Source organism: Callospermophilus lateralis, chromosome 5 (assembly GCF_048772815.1).
Source record: "Callospermophilus lateralis isolate mCalLat2 chromosome 5, mCalLat2.hap1, whole genome shotgun sequence".
Taxonomy (NCBI): Eukaryota; Metazoa; Chordata; class Mammalia; order Rodentia; family Sciuridae; genus Callospermophilus; species Callospermophilus lateralis.
In genome coordinates, this window is record NC_135309.1 from 75,057,920 (window position 1) to 75,081,386 (window position 23,467).

At 35.3% G+C, this 23,467-nt stretch overlaps 1 protein-coding gene across 1 annotated transcript in view; it reads right to left on the reverse strand.

Annotated features, from left to right (window-relative positions):
* Positions 1–21,941, reverse strand: part of Pkd2l2 (polycystin 2 like 2, transient receptor potential cation channel) — a 35,316-nt gene extending 13,375 nt beyond the window's left edge. The window contains exons 1-8 of the mRNA XM_076856911.1: positions 21,911–21,941; positions 21,123–21,224; positions 18,127–18,260; positions 15,279–15,535; positions 12,218–12,439; positions 8,376–8,604; positions 5,349–5,519; positions 4,721–4,902 (exon numbers count right to left, since the gene is read on the reverse strand). Coding sequence (XP_076713026.1) covers positions 4,721–4,902; positions 5,349–5,519; positions 8,376–8,604; positions 12,218–12,439; positions 15,279–15,535; positions 18,127–18,260; positions 21,123–21,224; positions 21,911–21,941 — 1,328 coding nt within the window. The remainder of the gene's footprint in view (positions 1–4,720; positions 4,903–5,348; positions 5,520–8,375; positions 8,605–12,217; positions 12,440–15,278; positions 15,536–18,126; positions 18,261–21,122; positions 21,225–21,910) is intronic.
* Between the last annotated feature and the right edge of the window lie 1,526 nt (positions 21,942–23,467).

A 23,467-nucleotide genomic window follows, 5' to 3' on the forward strand; every position in this document is an offset into this window, starting at 1 on the left:
TAAGGTAGAGAAACTGCTGAAATGAAAGAAGACTAAATAGTTTTTCCTTTCTGGCACAGGAGAATAAGAAAATTGTTTTAGTGTTTCTAATGTCATTTTTAAAAAATCTTCTAGTTAAAGGCATCATTTCTCATTCTTTTCTCCTTTCCAGAAACTAGCTCAATAACTAAAGCTCCATTCAGCCCTTTTCTACCAGGAAAGTGTTTAGATACCTCTGTTCTGTAGAAAATGATGAGAATAAAAACCTAAGCAGGGCTGGGGATGTGGCTCAAGCGGTAGCGCGATCACCTGGTCTGTGTGTGGCCTGGGTTCGATCCTCAGCACCACATACAAACAAAAAGATGTTGTGCCCGCCAAAAACTAAAAAATAAATATTAAAATTTCTCTCTCTCTCTCTCTCTCTCTCTCAAAAAAAAAAAAAAAAAAAAAAAAAAAACACACAAAAAAACAAAACCTAACCAGTCTACCCAATGGTTATAATCACATAGGAACTGGAGACTCCAGACACAAAAGGAGTATTTGCCCCTTTTCTCCTATTAATTTGGAGCTTATACATTTTTTCTGTTCCCTCTCCTTCCAAACTAAAAGAAACAAATATTGCCTCAGCAGAGAGGGTTAATTGAGTGAAAATACTACTTTGTAACTTCTTGACACCCTTCCTAACTTTACAGAGTTCTTCCTTATTGAATTAAAATAACTACCAGATTGTTCAGTAGTAGTGTGCCATTTGTCATTAATGTGACCTTTCAGTCTCACTTAGAAGCATTGATTTGGTAGTAGCTATTTCTATGCATTCTCCAAATATTCTCTTTATTCCACTCTCTGCGCTCTTTTGTGACTCAGATTCAATGTATATGACTTTCTCATTCTATTCCTTATATCGCATACTTTTGGTATTTTTCCAAATATGTCACTTTTTATATTGTCTCCTTTTCTGAAGACATTTTTTGACTTGTGTTCTTTCAAAATATAAGTATTGTTTAGTAAGTATTTCAATTTCTAAAGTCTTTGAAGTTTGTGTTGTCTGTTATATCTGCTTGTCTTGATGATGATTTTTCTTCTCCCTTATGTACCAAGTTATCTTTAATTGTGAGAAGCACATTATATATGAAAAGAATTACTTGTAGAAGTAATTTGTGGGTTGGGGTTATGGCTCAGTGGTAGAATGCTTGCCTAGCTAAGAATGAGGCACTGGGTTCATGCAACACATAAAAATAAAATAAAGGTATTGTGTCCACCTACAACTAAAATATATATTTAAAAAAGAAAAGAAACATGTGACCTAAGAGGAAGGTAACTTTCTCCAGAGAGGCTTTCTGTGTCAGCCAAGTAGATGGAAACATTCTAGCTTGGGACCATCTTAAGTTCAACACCATGATACCTAGGTGAATGAACCCAAGCTTCAAGTTTCTATCATGGATTTACCTTTAATTTGAAATTACAGTGACTCAAGCTTCCTATTTGATGTGTGGAAAGATGATCAGACAGACCTTCCCTAAACACACACATGTTGTTCAGACTCTGGGCTTTGCTTTCTGTCTTTTCCTGAGAGTTGGCCAGAAACACATTTATTTCGTCAGCTATTTCTTCTAGATCAGCAAAAAATGCCTTCAGGGAAGGATTCTGGGAAGATGGTGGAGATGGAAGTGCCCAGAATCTGTCCCCCACTCCACACACACCTAAATAAAAATTGTACTGGAAAAATCTGTCTAATGTAACTATTTTGAAAATCTGGAGTCTATTAAAGAAGTCCTGCAACTTTCATAATAAGACTTGAACAGTAAATTGTGGTTAATATTTGGTTTGTTTCAGTTCAGCTCAGCAGTAGCTATGCATCCCCCAACCCAGTCTCAAGCTGGTATCCATGCACATGTTTCTGGAGCAGCTTTGTATGCAGCTTGCAAAGGACAGGATGGGGAGTAAAGATCATGTCCTCCAAATATTAGGGCTTATGTTCCAATTGTTTGGTGCTAATCGAAAAGATGCAGATACAGAGGTGGGGAACCATTGTTGCCACCTACCTACTCCACATTGCTTCAAGTATCTTTTCTGACTGAAACATCCTTGGAATTTTAAAGGACTGACATCTTCTCCCTCCCACACTGTATTTTTTTTTCCCCCTTTGGGGAACAGGCATTAAAGATTAGAACACCCAAAAGCAATTGCAAATACAGTAGTTATAAAGTCAATGTGCAATACAGAGAAAGACACAGGCTCAGAGAAAACTAAGAAGATCTTATGTTTATAACTCAAGCTGATCCCCAGCATGGAAATAGAAAATAGCAGCTAAAAAAAATAAAATAAAAATACCAAAAAGAAAAAAAATTCTAGACCTGAAAAATACAAAAACTAAAATGAAAATTTTACTAGAGGCATTCAAAGGCAGATTTGAGCTGCAGAAGAAAGAATCAGTGAACTTGAAGGTAGGATGATTGAGGTTATTGAGTCTGAGAAATAGGAAAAAGATTGAAGATGAACAACAGATCCTTGGGGACCAGTGGGACATCGTCAAGCAAGCTTGTCATATACATTGTGTGAATTCCAGAAGGAGAATAGAGAGAAAGGAACAGAAAAATTATTTGAATAAATAATGGCCGAAAACTTGAGAGTTTGGTGAAAGATAAGAATATCTTATCATCTCAGGGAACTCAAAGAGCTGAGCACAGTGGCACACACCTGTAATCACAGCAGCTCAGGAAGCTGAGGTGGGAAGATCACAGGTTCAATGCCAGCCTCAGCAACTTAGGCTCTAGGCAAAATAAAAAGGGCTAGAGAAATAGCTCAGTAGTAAAGCACCCCTGAGTTCAATCCCCAATGCTCAAAAAAGAAGGAAAAAAAAAAAAAGATAAATTCAAAGATACCCACAACAAAACATACTGTCAAACTATCAAAAGGCAAAGACAATATGGACAACAGTGACAAAAACAACATCACATACTGGGAATTCTCAGTAAAAATAGCATATTTCTCATCAGAAACACAGTGGACTGGTATGTTCAAAGTTCTAAAAGGAAAAACAAAATAATCTGAACAAGAATCCTGAATCTGGCAAAACTGTCTTTCAAAAGTGAGAAAGAAATTAGGTAATTTCTAGATAAGTAAAAGCTTAGGGAGCATATTACCACTAGACCTGTCTTACAAATCTGAAAGGGAGTCCTACAGGTTGAAATGAAAGCACACTAAACAGTAACTTAAAGGCATATGAAGGAATATAGATCTCAGTAGAGGATAAATACGTGGGTAATTATAAAAGTTATTGTTGGCCAGGAGCAGTAGCACACCCCTGTAATACCAGCAGCTTGGGAGGCTGAGGCAGGAGTATCATGGGTTCAAAGCCAGCCTCAGCAAAAATGAGGCACTAAGCAACTCAGTGAGACCCTGTCTCTAAATGAAATACAAAATAGGGCTGGGGATGTGGCTAGTGGCCAAGTGCCCCTAAGTTAAATCCCCGGTACCAAAAAAAAAAAAAGTTATCCTTGTAGCAACAGTTTTTAATTACATTTTTTAGTTTTCTACATAATTTAAACTTTTCAAATTATAGATCATTTAAAGTTGAAAAGGCTTTGGGGAGTAGTTATTCCAGTTCCTTCATTTTACAGATAAGGAAATTGAAGTCTAGAAAATATAAGTACCTAATGGCAGAACTGGAAACTAGAATTATATTCTCTTGGTTTGTAGTAAATTATTTTCATTGCTAATTTGGTAAAAGGTTAATTCAGAAAAATGTTATAAAATTTATACATTTTTACTTCAGTTATTTACATGTGGCTTGAAAAAAAGGCAACCTCAGACATTTCTTTAGTTTCTCAAAAATTCAGTGGACAATTAATTAAAGCAAACAAACTTATTGCAGTATTTCTTAGAGCCAAAAGTAAATATATACTGCAAATATCCAAACTGTTGACGCAAAATTTCCAAAACTTCCTTAAATATAAAGCCATTTCTCCCAATTTTGATCTAGAATTCCAACAGAACAAATTTTAAGAATTGATTAACATATTTTTTTTCATACAGATTGTAGTTGCTTTGTTTACTCAAAGTAAATCTATGAAAATATTTTGTTCTTAATGAAAAGGCTGAATGCTTTGCTAGAGATTGTATCTAGTCACTTTTATAAACTTGTTGCCTATTTTTTACTGCTTTATGCACATAAAGCTATTTTTAAAATACATATTTGGCAGATCAACATAGGACAATCAAGTCAATATCAATTTTTTTAATATTTTTTTGTTTTTTAGTTGTAGTTGGACACAATACCTTCATTTTTTTTTTTTTAATGTGCTGCTGGGGATTGAACTCAGTGCCCTGCACAAGCCAGGTGAGTGCTCTACCGCTGAGCCACAACCCAAACCCCTCAAGTTAATATCAATTTAAAGATTAAGATGGAGCCCTTTAATGAAAAACCACTTAAGATTTCTTTTGCCCAAAGAATAAATACTAGAGACCTGGAAGCCATTTTCCATTATCTTAGGTAAAATTTTCATTTCCAGTGAAGAATTAAGAATTATTTTTTCTAACTTGACTTCATAATACTTAAAAATGGATATCACCATCCATTGGGATCCTTCAATCCCAAACCTTTGAATATGGCAGTTAGTCTTCAATGAAAGTATTGAACCAAGTTTAAATTAATAATTAAGTCTTATATTACCAATAATCATGGGACTTGCCATGATTTGGGGTTACATATACAGAAAATATAATTACACTAAGAGCTTACATGGAATTTTGAAAAGTGGAAAAGTCGTCAACCTGTGATCCAAAAACAAGAAATCCTAACTGGGCGTAAGCAAAGAATATTATAAAAAACATGATGGCAAATCCTACTATGTCTTTGATACAGCGAGACAAGGTTGATGACAGCTGAGACATTGTCTTATTAAAGCTTATGAATTTGAATATCTGAAAAAGAACAAATTTAATTGAAATAGTAGAATATCAAATTTATTAATTACTTAAAATTAATTTGAGAACTGTACTTCAAATTAAATGGTAAACCTAATGATAATCAAGGGTGTTTGAGGATTTCCAGCCAACATGGAAGTCCACACTACTTTTTTTTAATAGTTTTTAAAAAAAATATTTTTTATTAATTGTTGATAAAGTTTTTATTTTATTTATTTGTATGTGGTTCTGAGAATCAAACCCAGTGCCTCACACATGCTAGGCAAGCGCTCTACCACTAAGCCACAATCTCAGCCCAGGCCAAACTACTTTTAAAATCACTTTTTCAAAAAAAAAAAAAAACAATCACTTGTTCAAAAAATACCTTTTTTTTCCCTTTATCACTTTAAGTTGCTATTATGCTACTATAGTGTTGATTACATAATCTAATAAAATACAAATACCTTTATCCATGCAAAGAAGATGGTAACAGCAATTATATTGTTATAATAAACGTGCCAGTATGCAAGAAAATAGAAATCTGAATATTTTTCAGTATTTTCCAATAGCTGTCCAAGTAAGAGAAAAAGTTGTATATTACAGTATATGTTGAAGGAAACAGCTGTAAAACACAACTAAAAAATGGAAAAATAAGAAAGGTTAAATTAGAAATTATTTCTACTTCTAAATATTGCCAGCTTATGAAGAAACACTTGAAAAAGTTCAAACACAGTGGTGTATGCCTGTAATCCCAATGACTTTGGAGGCTGAGGCAGGAGGATCACAAGCTTGAGTCCGTCCTCAGCAATTTAGTAAGACCCTGTCTCAAAATTTTAAAAAAATAATAAAAAATAAAAAGGGCTGGGGATGTAACTCAGTGGCAGAGGGCCCCTGGGTTCAATTCCCAGAACAAAAAAATGTTAGTAAATTTTGAGCAATTTGGGAGGCTGAAACAGGAGAAGGGCACTTGAGGCCAGCCCAGGCAACCTAGACCCTGTCTCAAAATTAAAAATAAAAAGGGCTGGAGATGTAGTTTAGTGGTAGAATGCCCCTGAATTCAATCTCCAGTACTGCAAAAAAAAAAAAAAAAAAAAAAAAAAAAAAAGAGTTTAATAAAAAGTGAGGGAAAAGCACATACATTTTTACAATCCTCAATGTACAGAAATTGAAAGTACTATAATTCTCATAAACATGAAGACATTTATTCCCTGGACCATCCTAATTTACCTACCTGCTTTTTTTAGTCATAAAGCACAAGTGTATAAAAATGATGTTACTCTGCATAGGCCATAAGGGGTTCTGATCTATATAATACCTAAAAGTTGGATATTTTCTACCATGTAATATTACAAGGGAAAAAAACTGCAATTACAAAAAATAAACCCTTCTAGAATGCATTAACAACCATTTTAAAAGCAGGTTTCAGGTCCAGATTATTTTAGACAACAGAGCTTCATAACTGCCATGAAACAATTCATTTGCTTTTCTTGCTTGAAATACCCATATGCCCTTTATTAGATATTACTGAGGATACTGGAGAGATAGATGGTGCACTATCTGAGAAATTTTCAATCTGGTTTTGGGAAACAAGCCTTAGGTACTAGATTGGCTATAACTACAGGCCAAAAAGGGAAAAGATCAGATTGTAAAAGCCAGACATGTTTGTTCATTTACTAGTCCTAATTTCAAGCTCATAACATTTTGTTTTGTCCTGCTTAAATCTGTTTATTTTAGAACATTCCCATCACTAGACCTGGCAGTCTTTAGTGGGTTTTTAAAAAATATTTTTAGTTGTAGAGGGACATAATTCCTTTATCTTAATTTATTTATTTTTATGTGGTGCTGAGGATCAAACACCAGTGCCTTACACATGCTAGACAAGTGCTCTACCACTGAGCTACAACCCCGGCCCAGTCTTTGGCATTTCTTAAGGGACTATTTCCCAGTCCTGGTGCATTTGTGCCCACAAGGTATCCTCTGGTTGCTCAAGCCCCCTCCTCACCTTCAGTTTTTGCCTAGTTTTGTCTTCACTTTACTTTCTCAATTTAGTGTGAGGAGAAAAGCAAATTTAGACGTCAAAGAGTACATTTTAAAGAAACCTGGAAAAAAATTGCTCAAAAAGATTCATGATAAATGAGACATGAGGCCTTTTAAGGGATAATTTTTTTTCTTTTTTTTTTTTTTAAAGAAGTCTTACTCTGTTACCCACATCTGCTTCATTTTGGACTCAAGTGACTCTCTTGACTTCATGCTTTCAAGCAGCTGGGACCTCTAGGCACTCACCATCAAGTCAACAAAAATACTTTTATTTTTTTGAGTGTGGGTAGAGAAACCCACTATGTGCTTTAATTCATATTTATGGACCCAATCACCTTGTTCTAGGGATTTAAAAAAATTTTTTTAGTTGTTAATGGACCTTTATTTTATTCCTAAATTTAAGCACACTGCTGAGAATTGAGCCCAGTGCCTCACACATACAAGGCAAGTGCTCTACCACTGAGCCACAACCCCAGCTCTGTTCTAGGAACCTTTGTTTTGTTTTCTTCTTTTCATGTTTTTTTTTTTTTTTATTTGTTTAAGTTGTTACTGGACCTTTATTTTATTCATTTATTTATATGTGGTGCTGAGAATTGAACCCAGTGCCTCACACATATGAGGAAAATGCTCTACCACTGAGCCACAAACCCAGCCCTCTTTTCATGTTTTTTATTATTATTTTTTGGACTCGGGATTGAACCCAGGTGCTCTCTTCCACTGATCTACATCCCCAGCCCATTTTTTTGTTTTGTTTTGTTTTGAGACCAGGTCTTGCTAAATTGCCCAGGCTGACCTTGAATTTGTGACCCTCCTGCCTCAGCTTCCCAAGTAATTGGGATTACATGCTTGTGACATCATGCCTGACCCCAGGGTTATTCTGGTTTCCTTTCCTCAAAATTACTAGTGTGGGATGGTATGCCAGAATCTTATTGTTAACAGATGTCAAGTCTATGGTATAAAAAACAATCACTACTGAGCTACATCCAGTCCTTTTTATTTTTCATTTTAAGATAGGGTTTGGGGGCTGGGGCTGTGGTTCAGCGGTAGAGCACTTGCCTGGCATGTGTGAAGCACTGGGTTTGATTCTCAGCACCACATATAAATAAATAAAGGTCACTGACAACTAAAAAAAAAAAAAAAAGATAGGGTCTCACTAAGTTGCTGAGACTGACCTTTGTATTTGTGATCCTCCTTCAACCTTAAGATTAGAGGATTGCACCACTGTGCTTAGCACTTGTTCTAGGTTTATGCTGGCCCTCCCAAATACCAATTAAAAAAAAAATTCTGCCTTTTAGGGGCATATCATTAGTATGTGCTGTGACAATTCATTTTATGTTTGATACTTCTAGCTTTCAAAATAAATCCCAGGTGAATAGAAATTCTGCTTTTTCATCTCCCTCATTGGTAGGTTCATATGTGATCCCCTTAGATGATACATATGAATATATACTCACCACCAAAAGTAGTAATTCTAGCCAGTTCCAAATACTTTTTAAATAAGCAGACTTAAATTCTTTTATTTTCTTGATTTCTTGTGTTGTGAAAACAACAAGAAAAATGCAAAATGTGACTTCACAGGAAGCAATAAAATAATCATAGTAGCTAACATATCTGAGGAGCTTCACGGAGTAAAACTGCCATGAAGTAAGTATTCCTCCAGTTGCAGGGAATTCTGCCACCAATCTGTAAAATCAGGTTTGTGAAAGTATGCATTTCAAGTAGTTGTATTTTAGTACTTAACTCAATGTGAAATTTCTAATCTATATTGATGCATTCTTTAATGATAATCATATATTTTATACATTTCCTTGGGGTCGTAAGTTCAATTTAAAATTTTTCTAGCTGGACATTATGGCACATGCCTGTAATCCCAGCAGCCTGGAAGGCTGAGGTAGGAGGACTGAGTTCAAAGCCAGCCTCAGCAATTTAGTGAGGCCCTAAGCAATTCAGTGAGACCCAGTCTCTAAAAAAGGGCTGGGGATGTGGCCCAGTGGTTAAGTGCCCCAAAATTCAATCCCTGGTACTAAAAATAAAAAGTAATGTAAAATAAAAAGATGTGATTTTAGCCAGATTTTTAGTCTACTTTTTATTCAGATTGCTTGTTCATAACTGATCTCATCCATAGGAGGATGAGATGTTGTTCAAGAAAATGCTGTACTGTAGTTACTGTTATTAGGTAGGACTCTCTTCATAATACTTGAATATTTCAAAAGAGGGAAATAAATTTTCCCCCCTTCAGTTTATCAGAGAAAACTATCTTCTAAACGTCAAGGTCATATATTCTACTAAAACAAATATTTTCTGTTTACTTTAGGCATCTGATGTTAAAATATAAAGATTTATGTAAACAGAAGCACAAAAACTAATTTATGGCTGGGGTCATAGCTCAGTGGTAGATAATTGCCTACCATGTGTGAGGCCCTTGCCTACCATATTCAATTGCCAGGACTTCCCCTGTCAAATTAATTCCAATATTAAATATATTTTGAGGTTGCTCACTGTATTACTAATGTACTCCAAAACCTTAAGTAATTAGGAATTTGCAATAATTTAAGGAACAAGCATTTCTATCATAATGTTACAGTGCAGTTATTACTACTTAAAGATACTAGCAAAATTTATTGGTAATGGAATAAAATGCTTCTAAAACAAACAACAAAAACCAGACACAACCCAGTAACAAACAGAACTGTTAACATCTTGTACATGGTAGTTTCATGTTGGATTGGTGAGTGAAATCAAAGAAATTCAATATTATGATCTGAAGTGCAGAATAATAATGAAAAATTGTTTCATTTGATACAAAAGGAAAAACAGATATTGTCTTAGTGTAGACAATATGCTTCTATAGTTAACAGCTGTTTACATGTGACTTGAAAAAAGAAGGCAACCTCAGACATTTCTTTATTTTCTCAAAAATTTAGTGAAAGATCATGGACAATTAATTAATAAATTAAAGCAAACAAACCTATTGCAGTATTTCTTAGAGCCAAAAGTAAATATACACTGCAAATATCCAAACTGTTGGTGCAAAATTTCCAAAACTTCCTTAAATATAAAGCCATTTCTCTCAATCTTGATCTAGAATTCCACAGAACAAATTTTAAGAATTGATTAACTATCACGTTAACTATCATGTTAACAGCTTCAAAATCTCCTGAAGTTTCTAAAAAATAATTTTTAATAAAGGTAACAGAATAAGTATAACACTTAGAGTACTTCATTTAACTTTAAGCCAGTTAACCTAATGATGCTTCCACTCTCATTTGGAACATAGATGTGATTATATGCTTTACTTTATCCTGACCAAGACTATTGGGAGAGTGATTGATATTGGTAAAAACTTCTGATTCTCTGAGGAAAAAAACAAGAATTACAGTATGAATTCTGTAATATGAATGTAATATGACTATGTGGAGAGTTCATTTGTTTTATTCATTTATACAAATTTTAACAGCGATGATGTGTTTTATAAGGTGTTTTTGCTGTTGCACAAGAGCAAAATTCCCTGGTCTGAGAAAACTCTAATTCCATATTCTATTCAGAACAACAACAACAAAAAAGTAAGACCTATTAGAGAAAAGTAGATCACTAAAATTTTGCTTCTATAGTGGTTATTTTCCCACCCCTTCTTTCTAACAGAACCCTAATTGTACTCAGTCATCCCAGATGATTTAGGGGAAGCTGATTAAATCTCCAGACAGATCTAATCATGGTAATCCTATTTCCTATGCCAGTATTTCATGCTAGAGTCTTATGAGTTCCATCAATTAGCATGGTCCAGGTTGGGAGGTGACCTAAGGTAACCAAATCAGACAAGCAGAGAGAATTTTTTTCTCTTTGGTTGGTATTTTCCTTTAAAGATAAGAACAACATATATAACCACTGTTGCTGCCTGTACACAACCATCTTGGGGAAGCTTAATACAAAAGAGCACAAAACTGCAGCCACCTTGGGGTTGGGGTTGTGGCTCAGTGGTAGAATGCTCACCTAGCACATGTAGGGTGCTGGGTTCTATCCCCAGCACCACATAAAAATAAAGGTATTATGTCCAACTACAAGTAAAACAGGATATTTTTTTAAAAATTGCAGCCATCTCAAAGAAATGAAGCGAGACCCTTGAACTTACTGCAAAAGGTATTTTCCTGACAGTGAAATTGCTGTTATATGGCAGAAATAAATTTTGTTATTGTTTAAGCTAAATTAAGTTGGTGTTTTCTGTTAAAACCAAAAGCCTCTTAAATGACTTAGTGGTGAAGAGCTAAGACCTAAGTCAATTAGCTTTTACTAGATAACAATCTAGCAAAATGTTGTGGCTTACAATAAATATTCATAAGTATTTGCAAAGTTCAGTTGATCCAGCTGAACTTGATCCATCTCAGCTAGTTTGGTACTATATCTGCCATTTGCCCCTGGACCCATTCATAATCTTTGAATTGGCTCCATTATATATGTCTCTCATCCTCCTTCTGGTTCCAACAAGTCAGCCTAAACATATCCTTCCATGGCTACTACAGAAGTGCAAGAGAGCAAGTTCTAATGTACCAACTCATTTCAAGCTTCTACTTATATATGCTAATCTTTCATTGGTCAATGCAAGTCACATGGTTAAACCCTGCATTATGAGCTGGAGCAGTGCCCACTGCCCAGGGTGGCAGACAAATATATGAAAATTTGAGGCCATTTTTGCAATATGCCACAGGTTCTAATAATTGCTGGGATGCTGACAACTATATTACATATAGTTTGAAATTTAAATTGCTCGTTCTTTTTAAATTTTTTTTTTAGTTGTAGATGGACATATACCTTTATTTTATTTATTTATGTGGTGCTGAGGATCAAACTCAGTGCCCCATGCATGGGGGGGAAGCGCTCTACCACTGAGCTACAACCCTAGTCCAAATAGTTCATTCTTGAGACAAAAATGAATAATTTAATAAATAAGCTAATTCTGAAGGGAAGCCAAAAGATTTTAATAATCTGATAAGAAAACTGTCAACACCGCATGTCAGATTTGTGCAACTACAGAATTATAAGAAATTAGACTATATTTTCTTAAGCAATATGAAACTAACATATTGTATGTAATTCTCCATCTTCCTAGACATATTCTGAAATAATGAAACAACAAATGCAATGTTGCTTCAACTTCTTTTTCATTTTTGGCATAGAACTACATTATATTTAAAGCTCATGATTTTAATATCAGCGTAAGTATGTACGAACTGGAAACCCAAGTGAGGCTCTGGATGCTTTTTCAATTCAATATGCTAATATAGAACTTCAAGTCACTCACCTGATGATGCAAAACAGATTTACATTAGCATTGTATAGTGAAAAATCAATAAAAATAACTCTGGTCCCTCTTGTGATCCAGCTGTTCAGTCGAAGGTCAATGAACTTGTTTTTGGTTTCAGATTTTGATTTTGATAAAGTGAAAATAAAGCCCCCATTTCGGTAAACACCAACAAATCCCCAATGCCAAGGAGAACTGGTATTAGAAGTAGAATACGTCCATCTGTTAGACATAAAAAAATTAATGAAGAGAAGAGAAAGCCTAATTGAAAAGTCTTCTAAGAATTTAAACTAATCTTTGATTCACATGTGGCAGTTTTTTAAAAGTTCTAGTAGAAAATTCATTAAGTATTAGAATAATTTTGAAGTAAGACAGTGAGTTAAGGATTAAGTTCAAAGGACTAGGTGATATGAGAAAATATTTCAAAAATCATCTGTTGCCTGTTGGAACTTAAAAATCCACAAATGAGAATTTTTTTTTTTTTTTAAACATGCTATACCTGTTGTCTTATGAGTCGTTTAGTCTTTGAGTGGGACAAGAATGTGGGTAAAGGCGCTTCATAGTTTGTCTCATTAAAGTAATATACCATTATAAATGCCAATAAGTAAAAACCTTATTTTAATTAAAGTATACACATCATGCCCAGTGTAGTGGTTGGGGTACACCTGTAGTTCCAGCCCCTCAGGAGGCTGAGGTGAAAGGATTGCAAATTCAAGGACTGTCTGAGCAATTTAGCAAGACTTTGTCTCAAAAAAAATTTTTTTTAAAGAAAGAAAGAAAAGAACTGGGGGTGTGATGTAGCTAAGTAGTGGAGAAAGAAATTGAACCCCCTGGGTTCTACAGTACTATACACACCAAAAAAAAAAAAAAAAAAAAAAAAAAGAACACAAAATAAACTGCAATGTGTATAACCAAATTTTATTCCCTCAAAATATATTTCAAAGGTTATTCAAAGATTATTGCTTAAATTGCTTAAACATATTTTTCTAGTAATAATACTGTTTTTTTGTGGGGGAGGGTGACAGTGATATCATTAGGAAAATGTACTTATACTTTTATAAAAGGTTCATAGTTGTGTTTTTTTGTTTTTTTGTTTTTTTTGTTTTTGAGTACTTTCTGCACATGACTGTTAAACTGAAACAGAAAATTTTGCTACACCCACTCTCTACTGGTGTCCAATTTTTAACAGATAATATTTTAAATTAATGAATTCTATGCTTTAGATAGACAAACAAGCACAAATTGTTTCTTACTTTGGTTGTGGAAGAATGACAGGTATTAACTCACAATTTCAGTTAAGTACAGGGATTATCCAAAACATGCTTGGTATTTAAAGTATTTGTAGTTGTTATGAAAATCTGAAAATTATAATTTATAACTAAAAGATTGGTCTTAAGATTCCAATTTAATATGTGTAATTAAATAATTGATTTGTAATTTTGAGTTTAAAAGGGGTGAATAATACAATATTTAATAGAATGCATCATTATATCATGAATTTATTAAATTTATAAGAATTATACAATCCCTTAAGAATGTCCAAAACTCATGTAAGGAAGAAATAAATAAATAATTCAACAAAAACTACAAAGCAATTGTCATTATTATTATTATTAAAATTAGTTTTTTGTTTTTTATTTATATATAGCAGTGGAATGCATTACAATTCTTATTACATATATAGAGCACAATTTTTCATATCTCTGGTTGTATACATAGTATATTCACACCAATTCGTGTCTTCATACATGTACTTTAGATAATAATGATCATCACATTCAACCATCATTAAACCCAGGGCACTTAACCACTGAACTACATCCTCAGTCCTTTTTATTTTTTATTTCGAGACAGGATCTCACTAAGTTGCATAGGGCCTGGCTAAATTGCTGAGGCTGGCCTCAAACTTGCAATCCTCCTGCCTCAGACTCCCAAGCTGCTGGAATTACAGCCGTGAGCCACAACACCTAGAACAAAACAACAATTCATCCTAGGGGTTTGGGGGAAGTTGTTCAGGAAAGGAAATATAATTAAAATTTATAACATAAATATTGACTAATGATTAAAAATAGTCATGGTATAACTATATTGAGAGACTAAAATGAGTAGAATGTGTGTGTAGAGGAGTATCATATGAGAGCTACATGAAAAATTGCCTTCCAGATGGCCTTACAGATCCATAAACTGTAAAATCAAGTAATAGCAGTGCAAGGATGCTATTTGGAAACACGTATACAAGAAACAACTAAAAGAGCAAAGAGTACCTGTTTCTGGAGGGTAGACCTTTGTAAACGTTTGTTATCACTTTGAAAAATACTAAATACAAAAAAGGTAGGGCTGGGTATGTAGGCAGAGGAAGAATGCTTCCTAGCATATTTGAGGCCTTGGGTTCAATCACCAGTAATTAAAAAAAAAAAAGTTTATTCTTTCTACAATTTTCATAGGACAGACAAAGAGAGGTGGTGGTGCCAGTGGCTTTGGGCTTTCACATTTTCAACATAAAGTGTAGATGGAGCATTAGCCTCAGCTACTTTGGAGAATAAGGCCACAGGATCTTTGTCAGGTGTCATCAAATGTAGCATCTACAGAGCAAAACTATCTTTTTTTTTTTAGTGTGTGGGCAGACACAAAAGATATCACTGAAGTAAGTAAGAGTGAGGAAGGAGAAAAGTGTCAGAGATATTTCCTAAGGATCCCACAAAGTTTTGGGGGTATGTTTGAGGGCATCTGGCCAGAACCAGAAAAACTGACTATTGGAAAACAACAAATGATGTTTTACCCTGCACTATAATTAAGCATTTCATATACTAAAGCCAGGAAAAAAAAATGAAAATGTTTTGCATCCTAAGGTAAGCAAACAACAAACCCCAAAACCCAAATAGGTTCACTCCCCTTTTTCTAAACACTGCTATATCCAAAAGTCTACTTTTGAAACTATTGTTATCACCTTACCTGCCAGACCCCAGCCTATATTACTTGGAAAATACACATATTTTTACAATTTTAAAAGATGCAATGGTTATCTGCTAAAAAAAAAGTTACTATATAATTTTATACTTACTCCGTATTAGATTGGAGGCCAAAATCAGACAGGTCTTCATTTTCAGCAGTATATTTGTCATAACATTCAGTAATCAAAGACTGAAAGGATGAATAGACCTTGCATGTGTTATTGCGGACTTTTAGTTGTCGGACTCTGGGGACTCCTAGAATTATGTTCTCATAGTAGATGCGACTGCTGTTCTTCAAATTATACAGCTTCTGGTTAGTATACCATGAGTCCCAGTACAAACCTTCCAAAAGGGGTCCTTCCATATACTTCACAAAGGAAGATAAATGGCATGGGGAAAATATTTTCACATCAACAGAATCTACCTTCATAACATTATACATAAGGGTTTATAAAAATTATTGAACAACATTAATATTAATAGTAATGATAATGATGCTTCTGTTGGTTAACACTTATTGAGCACTCACTATGTACTAGGCATTGCTCTAAGCACCTTATAATTTAATCCCATCACCCTTCTCTCCTTCCATATTAAAAACTGTCCATCAGCTTGGCTCAGGGGTGCACAATTGTAATCCCAGCAGTTTGGGAGTTTGAGGGAGGAGGATCACAAATTCAAGGCCAGCCTCAGCAATTTAGCAAGTTCCTAAGCAACTTAGTGAGATCCTGTTTCAAAATAAAAAATAAAAAGGTCTGAGGATGTAGCTCAGTAGTAAAGCACCCCTTGGTTTAAACCCTAGTGCCATTAAAAGAAAAAAAAAAAAAAAACTGTCTTCCTATACATGAGTATCAGAGCTGGTCATAGTCACACACCATGACTTTACCCCAAAGTTGTCTGTGTCCTCCCACCATTTTCCTCCCTAATTCTGGCCATGATGATTAATCTGGCTATGTCCCTGTCTCCTCATTCTAAGGGATATCAAGCCCAGAGTTCATTTTTTTTTCTTGTGCACACACGTGCCCCAGGGTAAAGCACCCAGGGGTGCTTCACCACCATCCCCCCATTTTTAAAAAATTTTGAGACAAGGTCTAAGTTGTTTAGGGCCTCACTAAATTGCAGAGGTTGGCCTTGAACTTGGGGTTCTTCTGTCTCAGCCTCCCAAACCACTGGGATTATAGGCATGTGCCACTCCACCTGGCTCAGGGTTCATTTTAAATTTCCTCCCTTTTGTCTTCTTTGCCATTGACCACATACAGGTTTCAAGATAGCACAGTCAAAACAAGGCAGGATGAGCTCCACTAATTCTCCTATTGTTCTTTCGTATTTCATCTGGTCAAATCCAATGATCTATTATTTAGACTTTATCTCACACTCTCACGCTCAGGAAATGACCTTGGCTTCTTGATAAGTTTCAAATTCATAGTATGGCATTCATGATGTGAACTCTGTCCAATTCATAATCTAGTTTTTCCATTTCCATATGCCCACAATGCCAAACAGCTGCACAGGAAGGATTACTTGTAGCACATATTTGTTCCTTTTTCCTAGAATGCTCTTCTTTTTATTCATCTAGGATGCTCTTCTTTTTATTCAATACAGAAGATTGAACCTGAGTCTCCTCACACATACCAGGTTAGCACTTAACCTCTGAGCTACACCCCTAGACTTTTTTTTTTTTTTTTTTTTTTTTTTTAAGTAAGGTTTTGCCTTGGACTTTCAATCCCCTCTCAGCCTTCTGAGTAGCTGGCATTACAGGTGTGCAACACCACACCCAGACCTTTATTTAACCTTTAAAACTCAGTAGCACTGTTATCACTTCTGGGAAGTTTTCCCTAATTGCTTGGTCTGCATAAATGTCTGTGACATGGGGTACCTGAAATTGCTGTTCCCTTAATTATTTTTTCTTTGTAAGATGAGCATCTTGTTTTGTTTAGTGGGAAAAATAAGTCTATTCCAATGCTGAAGGAATGATTCTCTTTTGTAATTAAAAACAATATAAATTAAATATCTACATAATTATTTATTGACATTACTGTAACATATAGGGGGATACACAAATAGGGGAATGCACCAGTTGCATATCAAAATCATGTATATTGCACTTTCTGGGCAATTTAAGAATTTTTTAAAAATATTTTTTAAATTGTTGATGGACCTTTATTTATTAATTTATATGTGGATGCTGAGAATTGAATGCAGTGTCTCACATATGCTAGGCAAGTGTTCTACTACTGAGCCACAACTCCAGCCCCAATTTAAGAATTCTTAAGAAGAGCAACTGTCATTCATGTGAATTATAAACACAATTATAGATTAACTTTAGATCCTAATCCTCACATAAAAAATTGTCTTGTACCTTCCAGCTAGGTGTGATGGTACATGACTGTAATCCCAGAAATTTTGGAGACCAAAGCAAGAGGATCTCAAGTTTGAGGCTAGCCTCAGCAAAACCTCAATAACTTAAGACACTGTCTCAAAATAATAAATAAAAAGGGTTAGGCATGTGGCACAGTGGTTAAGTGACCCTGGGTTCAATTCTGTTACCCAAAAAAAAAAAAAAAAAAAATTGTCTTGGGCTGTGGTTGTGGCTCAGGGGTAGAATGCTTGTCTCCCACATGTGAGGCAATAGGTTCAATCCTCAGCACCAAATAAAATAAATAAATAAAATAAAGGTATTGTGTCCATCTACAACTAAAAAAATATTTTAAAAAAGTCTTGTATTTTCCAAATTAAATGGGACTGTCTGCAAAAACATCAAAGTTTTAAAGTTATGAGAACAGTGTCAGTGCAAATAATCAGTTCTCAATACAATAAAAAATATGAATTTGATTTTAATAATAATGGTAATCATTTTTATTCATTCATTCAATGAATGTTTCCCTAATGTTTACTATGTGTACCAAGGATTTATGGAATACCTAAAACTACTTAATCCACAGTCACATGACACCTTACCTTCCAAAAATCAGTTGTGCTGCGAATAGACTTAAAGTTGGTTCTTTCATCACCAGATACAGAAGTGTCCAAAAACAGAGATGACATAACCTTGTTTAAGTAATACATGTGTGGGTTTACCATCCCAAAAGTCACTAAAGAGAAGAATTTTTTATTTAAAATTTATGCTTAAAAATTTAGTTTAATGTAAGAATTTAAAATGTTAACAATTTGTTCCCAATTTTCTTTTGAAAAATTGACTTTTGTCTAATTATGAAAATATTAATTTAAAAAATCTAAAATAGAAATATTCAAGGCAAAAAAAAGTTTCTTATAATCCCACTACTAGAGTTAAGTGGGACCTAGATTCACTGGGTTTCATGCATATACACTTGAACAGGAAATAATTTTATCTCTATAAAAATGAGATCAAAGCAGGGGTTGGGGTTATAACTCAGCGGTAGAGCACTTGCCTTGCACATGTGAGGCACTGGATTTGATCCTCAGCACCACATAAAATTAAATAAAATATTGTTTCCATCTTTTAAAAAAAAAATGAGGTCAAAGCATATCCACTATTCTGCAAGTTGGCTTTTTCCCCATGTTGAGAATAGGCAGGAAGTATGGTAAGCAGTCAAGGCTAAGGACTTTGAACCAGTTTGGTAAGGATTTGAGTCCTATTGTAGATATAATATCTCCTACTTTCTAGTTTTGATGTGAGAGATTAAATGGTGCTAGAACATTTAAAAAACCATCCTTTGGCACATAGTATGAGTTTTAAAATATATTACCTAGTATTCTTTCTATCTTGGGGGTTGGTGAGTTTTAGAGTAGAATATAGACTAAATATGTCTTTGTGTTTTTTTGTTTGTTTGTTTGTTTTATTTTGTTTTTTGCCAGAAGCTCTTCATTTTGTTCAGGGTGTTTGTTTAGTGGTGCTAGAGGTAGAGTCCAGAACCTTGTGTATGCCAGGCAAGCACATTCCTAGTCCCAGAAACCCTTAATTTTTAAAAATCATGTATCTTCAACTTCATTTCATGGCACACATAAACCTAAAACAGCCTAACAGTTGCATTTATTTCACAATGTTAAATCCACTTGTTGGGAGAGATTCAGTTTGTTTTCAATTTTTATTTATTATAAGAAAAATACTAAAAATATCATTTAGTGGGTTGTGGGAGGCCAAACTAGACCATGTCTGTCTCCCCTTTGGATTGGTGTGGCATCATTAGGTCACTCTGGGTTGCCTAGGGAACCCAGACCATAGCCCAATCTTTAGGGTGCTAGCGACTTTGTCTTTGTGCATGGGCGTATATTCCCACATCTCCATGGGTGGAGCTATGCTCACCTGTTCCTTTGTAATATTACCCCTTACCCTGTTTGGGATAGAATGTTCCATGGAAGTGCCCTTTGTGTGTCCCCTTCCCTTACTCTGCCCTTGGGTGTGGCCTATCTAGATGTCAGTCAACATGCTGTCAGCAGACATCATGAAGCTAGGCTCAGCCCCCTTAATAAAAGGGGTCTGCACGTTTTCTCTCTCTCTCTCTCTTTCTGTGGACCCTTAAGGTTAGAGGAGCCATCACAGCAACCCCAAAGAAAAAGGTATTTCTGTCTCTTATGTGGTTATTTCGCGTGGCCCAGTTATTTCAGTTCCCCTGGAGTGACCCTTAAGTGTTTATGTTGCCAAGAACACGACAGTGGGCCACGTATGGTTGCCTGCACTTGTAATCTCACTGATTTAGGAAGCTGAGACAGGAAGATCACAAGTTTGAGGCCACTGTGGGCAACTTAGTGAGACCCTGTCCCCAAATAAAAATTTAAAAGGCTGGGAATATGTGGGTGTGTGTATATAAAATCTCAGTGGAATTATATTTTTTCCATTTTTCTTAATGTTCTGTAATAAGCATGTATTGTTTTTTTGCAACTAAGCTTTTTTTTTTTTTTGGGGGGGGGTACCAGTCCTATTTTTTGTACTTTTATTTAGAGACAGAGTCTCACTGAGTTGTCTAGTGCCTCGCTTTTTGCTAAGGCTGGCTTTGAACTCACGATCCTCCTGTCTTAGCCTCCCCAGCTGCTGAGATTTCAGGCCTGTGCCACTGCACCCGGCTGCAACTAAGCTTTTATAAACTTGTCTACCTTCATTTATAAAGTTGATTACAGTTGTCTTTAATTAAGTTCTGACCCAGACTTTCCCCTGCAACACCAATTAATTAATTAGTATACTACTCACAGTATGCGGCACATAACAACATGAGATAAATCCTGTGAGGTTACAGCTACTAATGTTGGGTGTCCTAAAGACAAAATGCTATTTAATAGGTTTTTATTAAGTCAATGCCATTGACTCACAAATAGGGGGATGCAGGTTGAGAAGTCTTCCCAGTCCTTCTCAAAGATTTGCATTGATTCAACACAAGCATATTTTACTGTTGATTACGCAACAAGTCACCAAAAAGAACAAAGTTAATGGCAGACACCAAGACAAAGTTCTGTGTTTGGTCTTATTTGTATTTCATGAAACTGAACTAATGCACCTATATGGCTATAAAAGAAATCAAATTATAATTGCCAACCCAAGGCATTATGTTCAAAATAGATCTGCCAAATGAAGGGGATAATTATATTCAACCAATATTGACTATGGAAACATATTATGACATTTGTGACCTTAAAAAAAAAAGTAACAAAGTTCTGCCCCTTAAAAACTAGAAATACTATCAATAATAAGATAATAATGTCTAAAATGGGCCACTTTTTTTTGAGAAGTTTTGCAACAGCCTATGATTTTATAGTCATTTATTTTTTATCTCCACGTTTTTTTAACATTTATTTTTTAGTTGCAGTTAGACACAATACCTTTATTTTACTTATTTATTTTTAGGTGGTGCTGAGGATCGAACCCAGGGCCTCACACATGCTAGACGACTGCTCTACTGCTGAGCCACAACCCCAGCCCCTTATCTCCACATTTTAACTTCTAGTTCAATCAGTATTTTTGTCTACATCTGTGTACTTACATATACATAGATTTATTAAAAAAATAAAGTAGAGTAACAACTCCTGAAGTGTCGTTCTAATTTCTACTTCCTTTCTGTAATGTAGCTTAGGCTTCGAAGTCCCTGTGAGATACAAAACAAATTTATTATGCATTTATAGAAAATATATAACAACGATGGAAAAACACAACTATTTTTAGTAGTTGCACTGTGTGAAGGAAAGCTGCAATGGTTTCAGGTTATTTTTAAATTCTCACTTTAATGGGGCAGGGATAATTATGGAATTTTCCTATTGGGGTAAATGGGTAGTCATTTTATAGGTTATAGGTAGTCATTTTTATAGGTTTTATATCACGATTGTTTCCTCACCAGTCCTGTCTTAAAATAAAAAAGTAAAACAAAACAAATCAAAACACACAACTCTCTGTTCAGTCCCTAGTAGCTTTCTCCACCCATCAATACTGACTCTTGCAGAGGAAGGCTTCCGCAGGGAGTGGGAGGGGGGCGTCGGGCTGGAGTTCTGTAAGGCCACGGATCCCTGGAGCAACCCAGCACTTCGGAGATCTGCCTAGTGACGGTCATCGGTCATCGTACAGCAGCAGAAGGGCCCAGTTAGAGCCTCGCAAAGGGGGAGTGCCGGGTCTTTTCAGGGATTCATTTTCCATCTGTGAAATGGTTCTGTGACTCTCCGCTTCTCTAAGGGAGGGTGTGAGGGCTAAAAATGCTGCCGTCATATCTCAGATCTGGAGCTAAAGAGGGCCTTTCCGGGCATTTAAAGTTGCCACACAGGCCTTAGACACATCCCTCACCTCCTCGGTGCCACCGGGACGCCTCAGGCATGGCGGACCCCGCTTACATTGCCAGTTCGCCGGACCCGGGTTTGTCGCGCCTGCGCTATAATCCGGCGGCCTGCACTACCTAGGTCAAGCGCCTGCGCGAGCCCCACTCCCTAGGGACCAAGTTTCTGGACAAATTGCAAGTGCGCATGCGCAACGACGACCTGAGGCAGCTCTTCTTCCGACGTGGGTTGAGGGTTATTTCTGTCTTCAGCTGCGGAAGGTTAGTTTGTAGCTCACTTCTCTGGACGCAGAAAGGAAATCAATCTTACCCCCATAAACAATAACAAAAATGGCAAAAAAAGATTATGGTTGATTTCTTCCCTTTTGGTAGCTTGAGTTTGTCTTGTTCTTCCTGGATTTATTAGAAAATGAAATCAATAAAACCACAAAAACAAACCATCCCATCTAGATATTCTAAATGTACTCACAATTAACTTTAAATATATAGAGTTTATGTATCTCATATTTTTGACGTACAAAGACATAGACTATTAATATTAACTTGCTGGCAGGAGTCAGGAGGTCATAGGAGCAAGTAAGACCTCAGCCAAAAGTTGTCTTTCATGTTTTAATATTGTTTTTTCTTTTTGTAATGAAAATAGATTTTTATTCTGGTTACAAAAATATGAAAAAGTAATACATATTCATTATTTTTAAAAGATTAAACAATAGGAAAACGAATATAGAAAAATGTTAAAACCATCTGTTGTCTCTTTACCAAGGAACCTACTTGCCCAAACTTTTTCTTTGCTTATACTCTCACATTTTACAAAAGCGGATTCACTCTATACATGTTTTATAACCTTCTTTTAAAAACTTAATATGTCATAGATATTTTCCTTTACAGGATGAAAAGGGAAGTTATTAATATACATATATATAGATGATTTGCTTTGTTTAAATATCCTATATGTTTGTAAGCAGATACAAATATAAATATTTATCTAGATGCAGATTTCTGATTTTATTTGTGCAGAAAATGATCTGGTAGATTACAAACCAAAATTTTAATAGCAGGGAATGAAATGGAAGGTGGATTGGGAGGTGAGGTATGTGTAAAGGAAATTTAAAATGTTTTGCTTTATTCTGTATATATATGCATTATCTTCAAAATGTATGTGCTGCTTTAGAAATTAATAGATGTACATAATAGATACTGTTTTCTACCAATTAGTCTTATTTATGTGATTTTGTTTGTTTGTTTATTTTTTTGTACTGGGGATCAAACCCAGGGCTTTCTGCATGCCAGGCAAGTGCAGTACCACTGAGCTACATGCCAGTCCATATGTGATCATTTAAAATTATTCTATGTGGGCCTGGGGATATGGCTCAGGTAGCAGTGCCCTTGCCTGGCAAGCGGGAGGCACTGGGTTCTATCCTCAGCACCACATAAAAATAAAATAAAGATAAAGAAATAAATAAAGTTATTCTATGTGATCTTATTGCATAACTATATTATAGCATTTAATCAATTGCCTATTTACTGGCTTTTAGGCTGTTTCCACCTTTTGGTATTATGTAAAATGG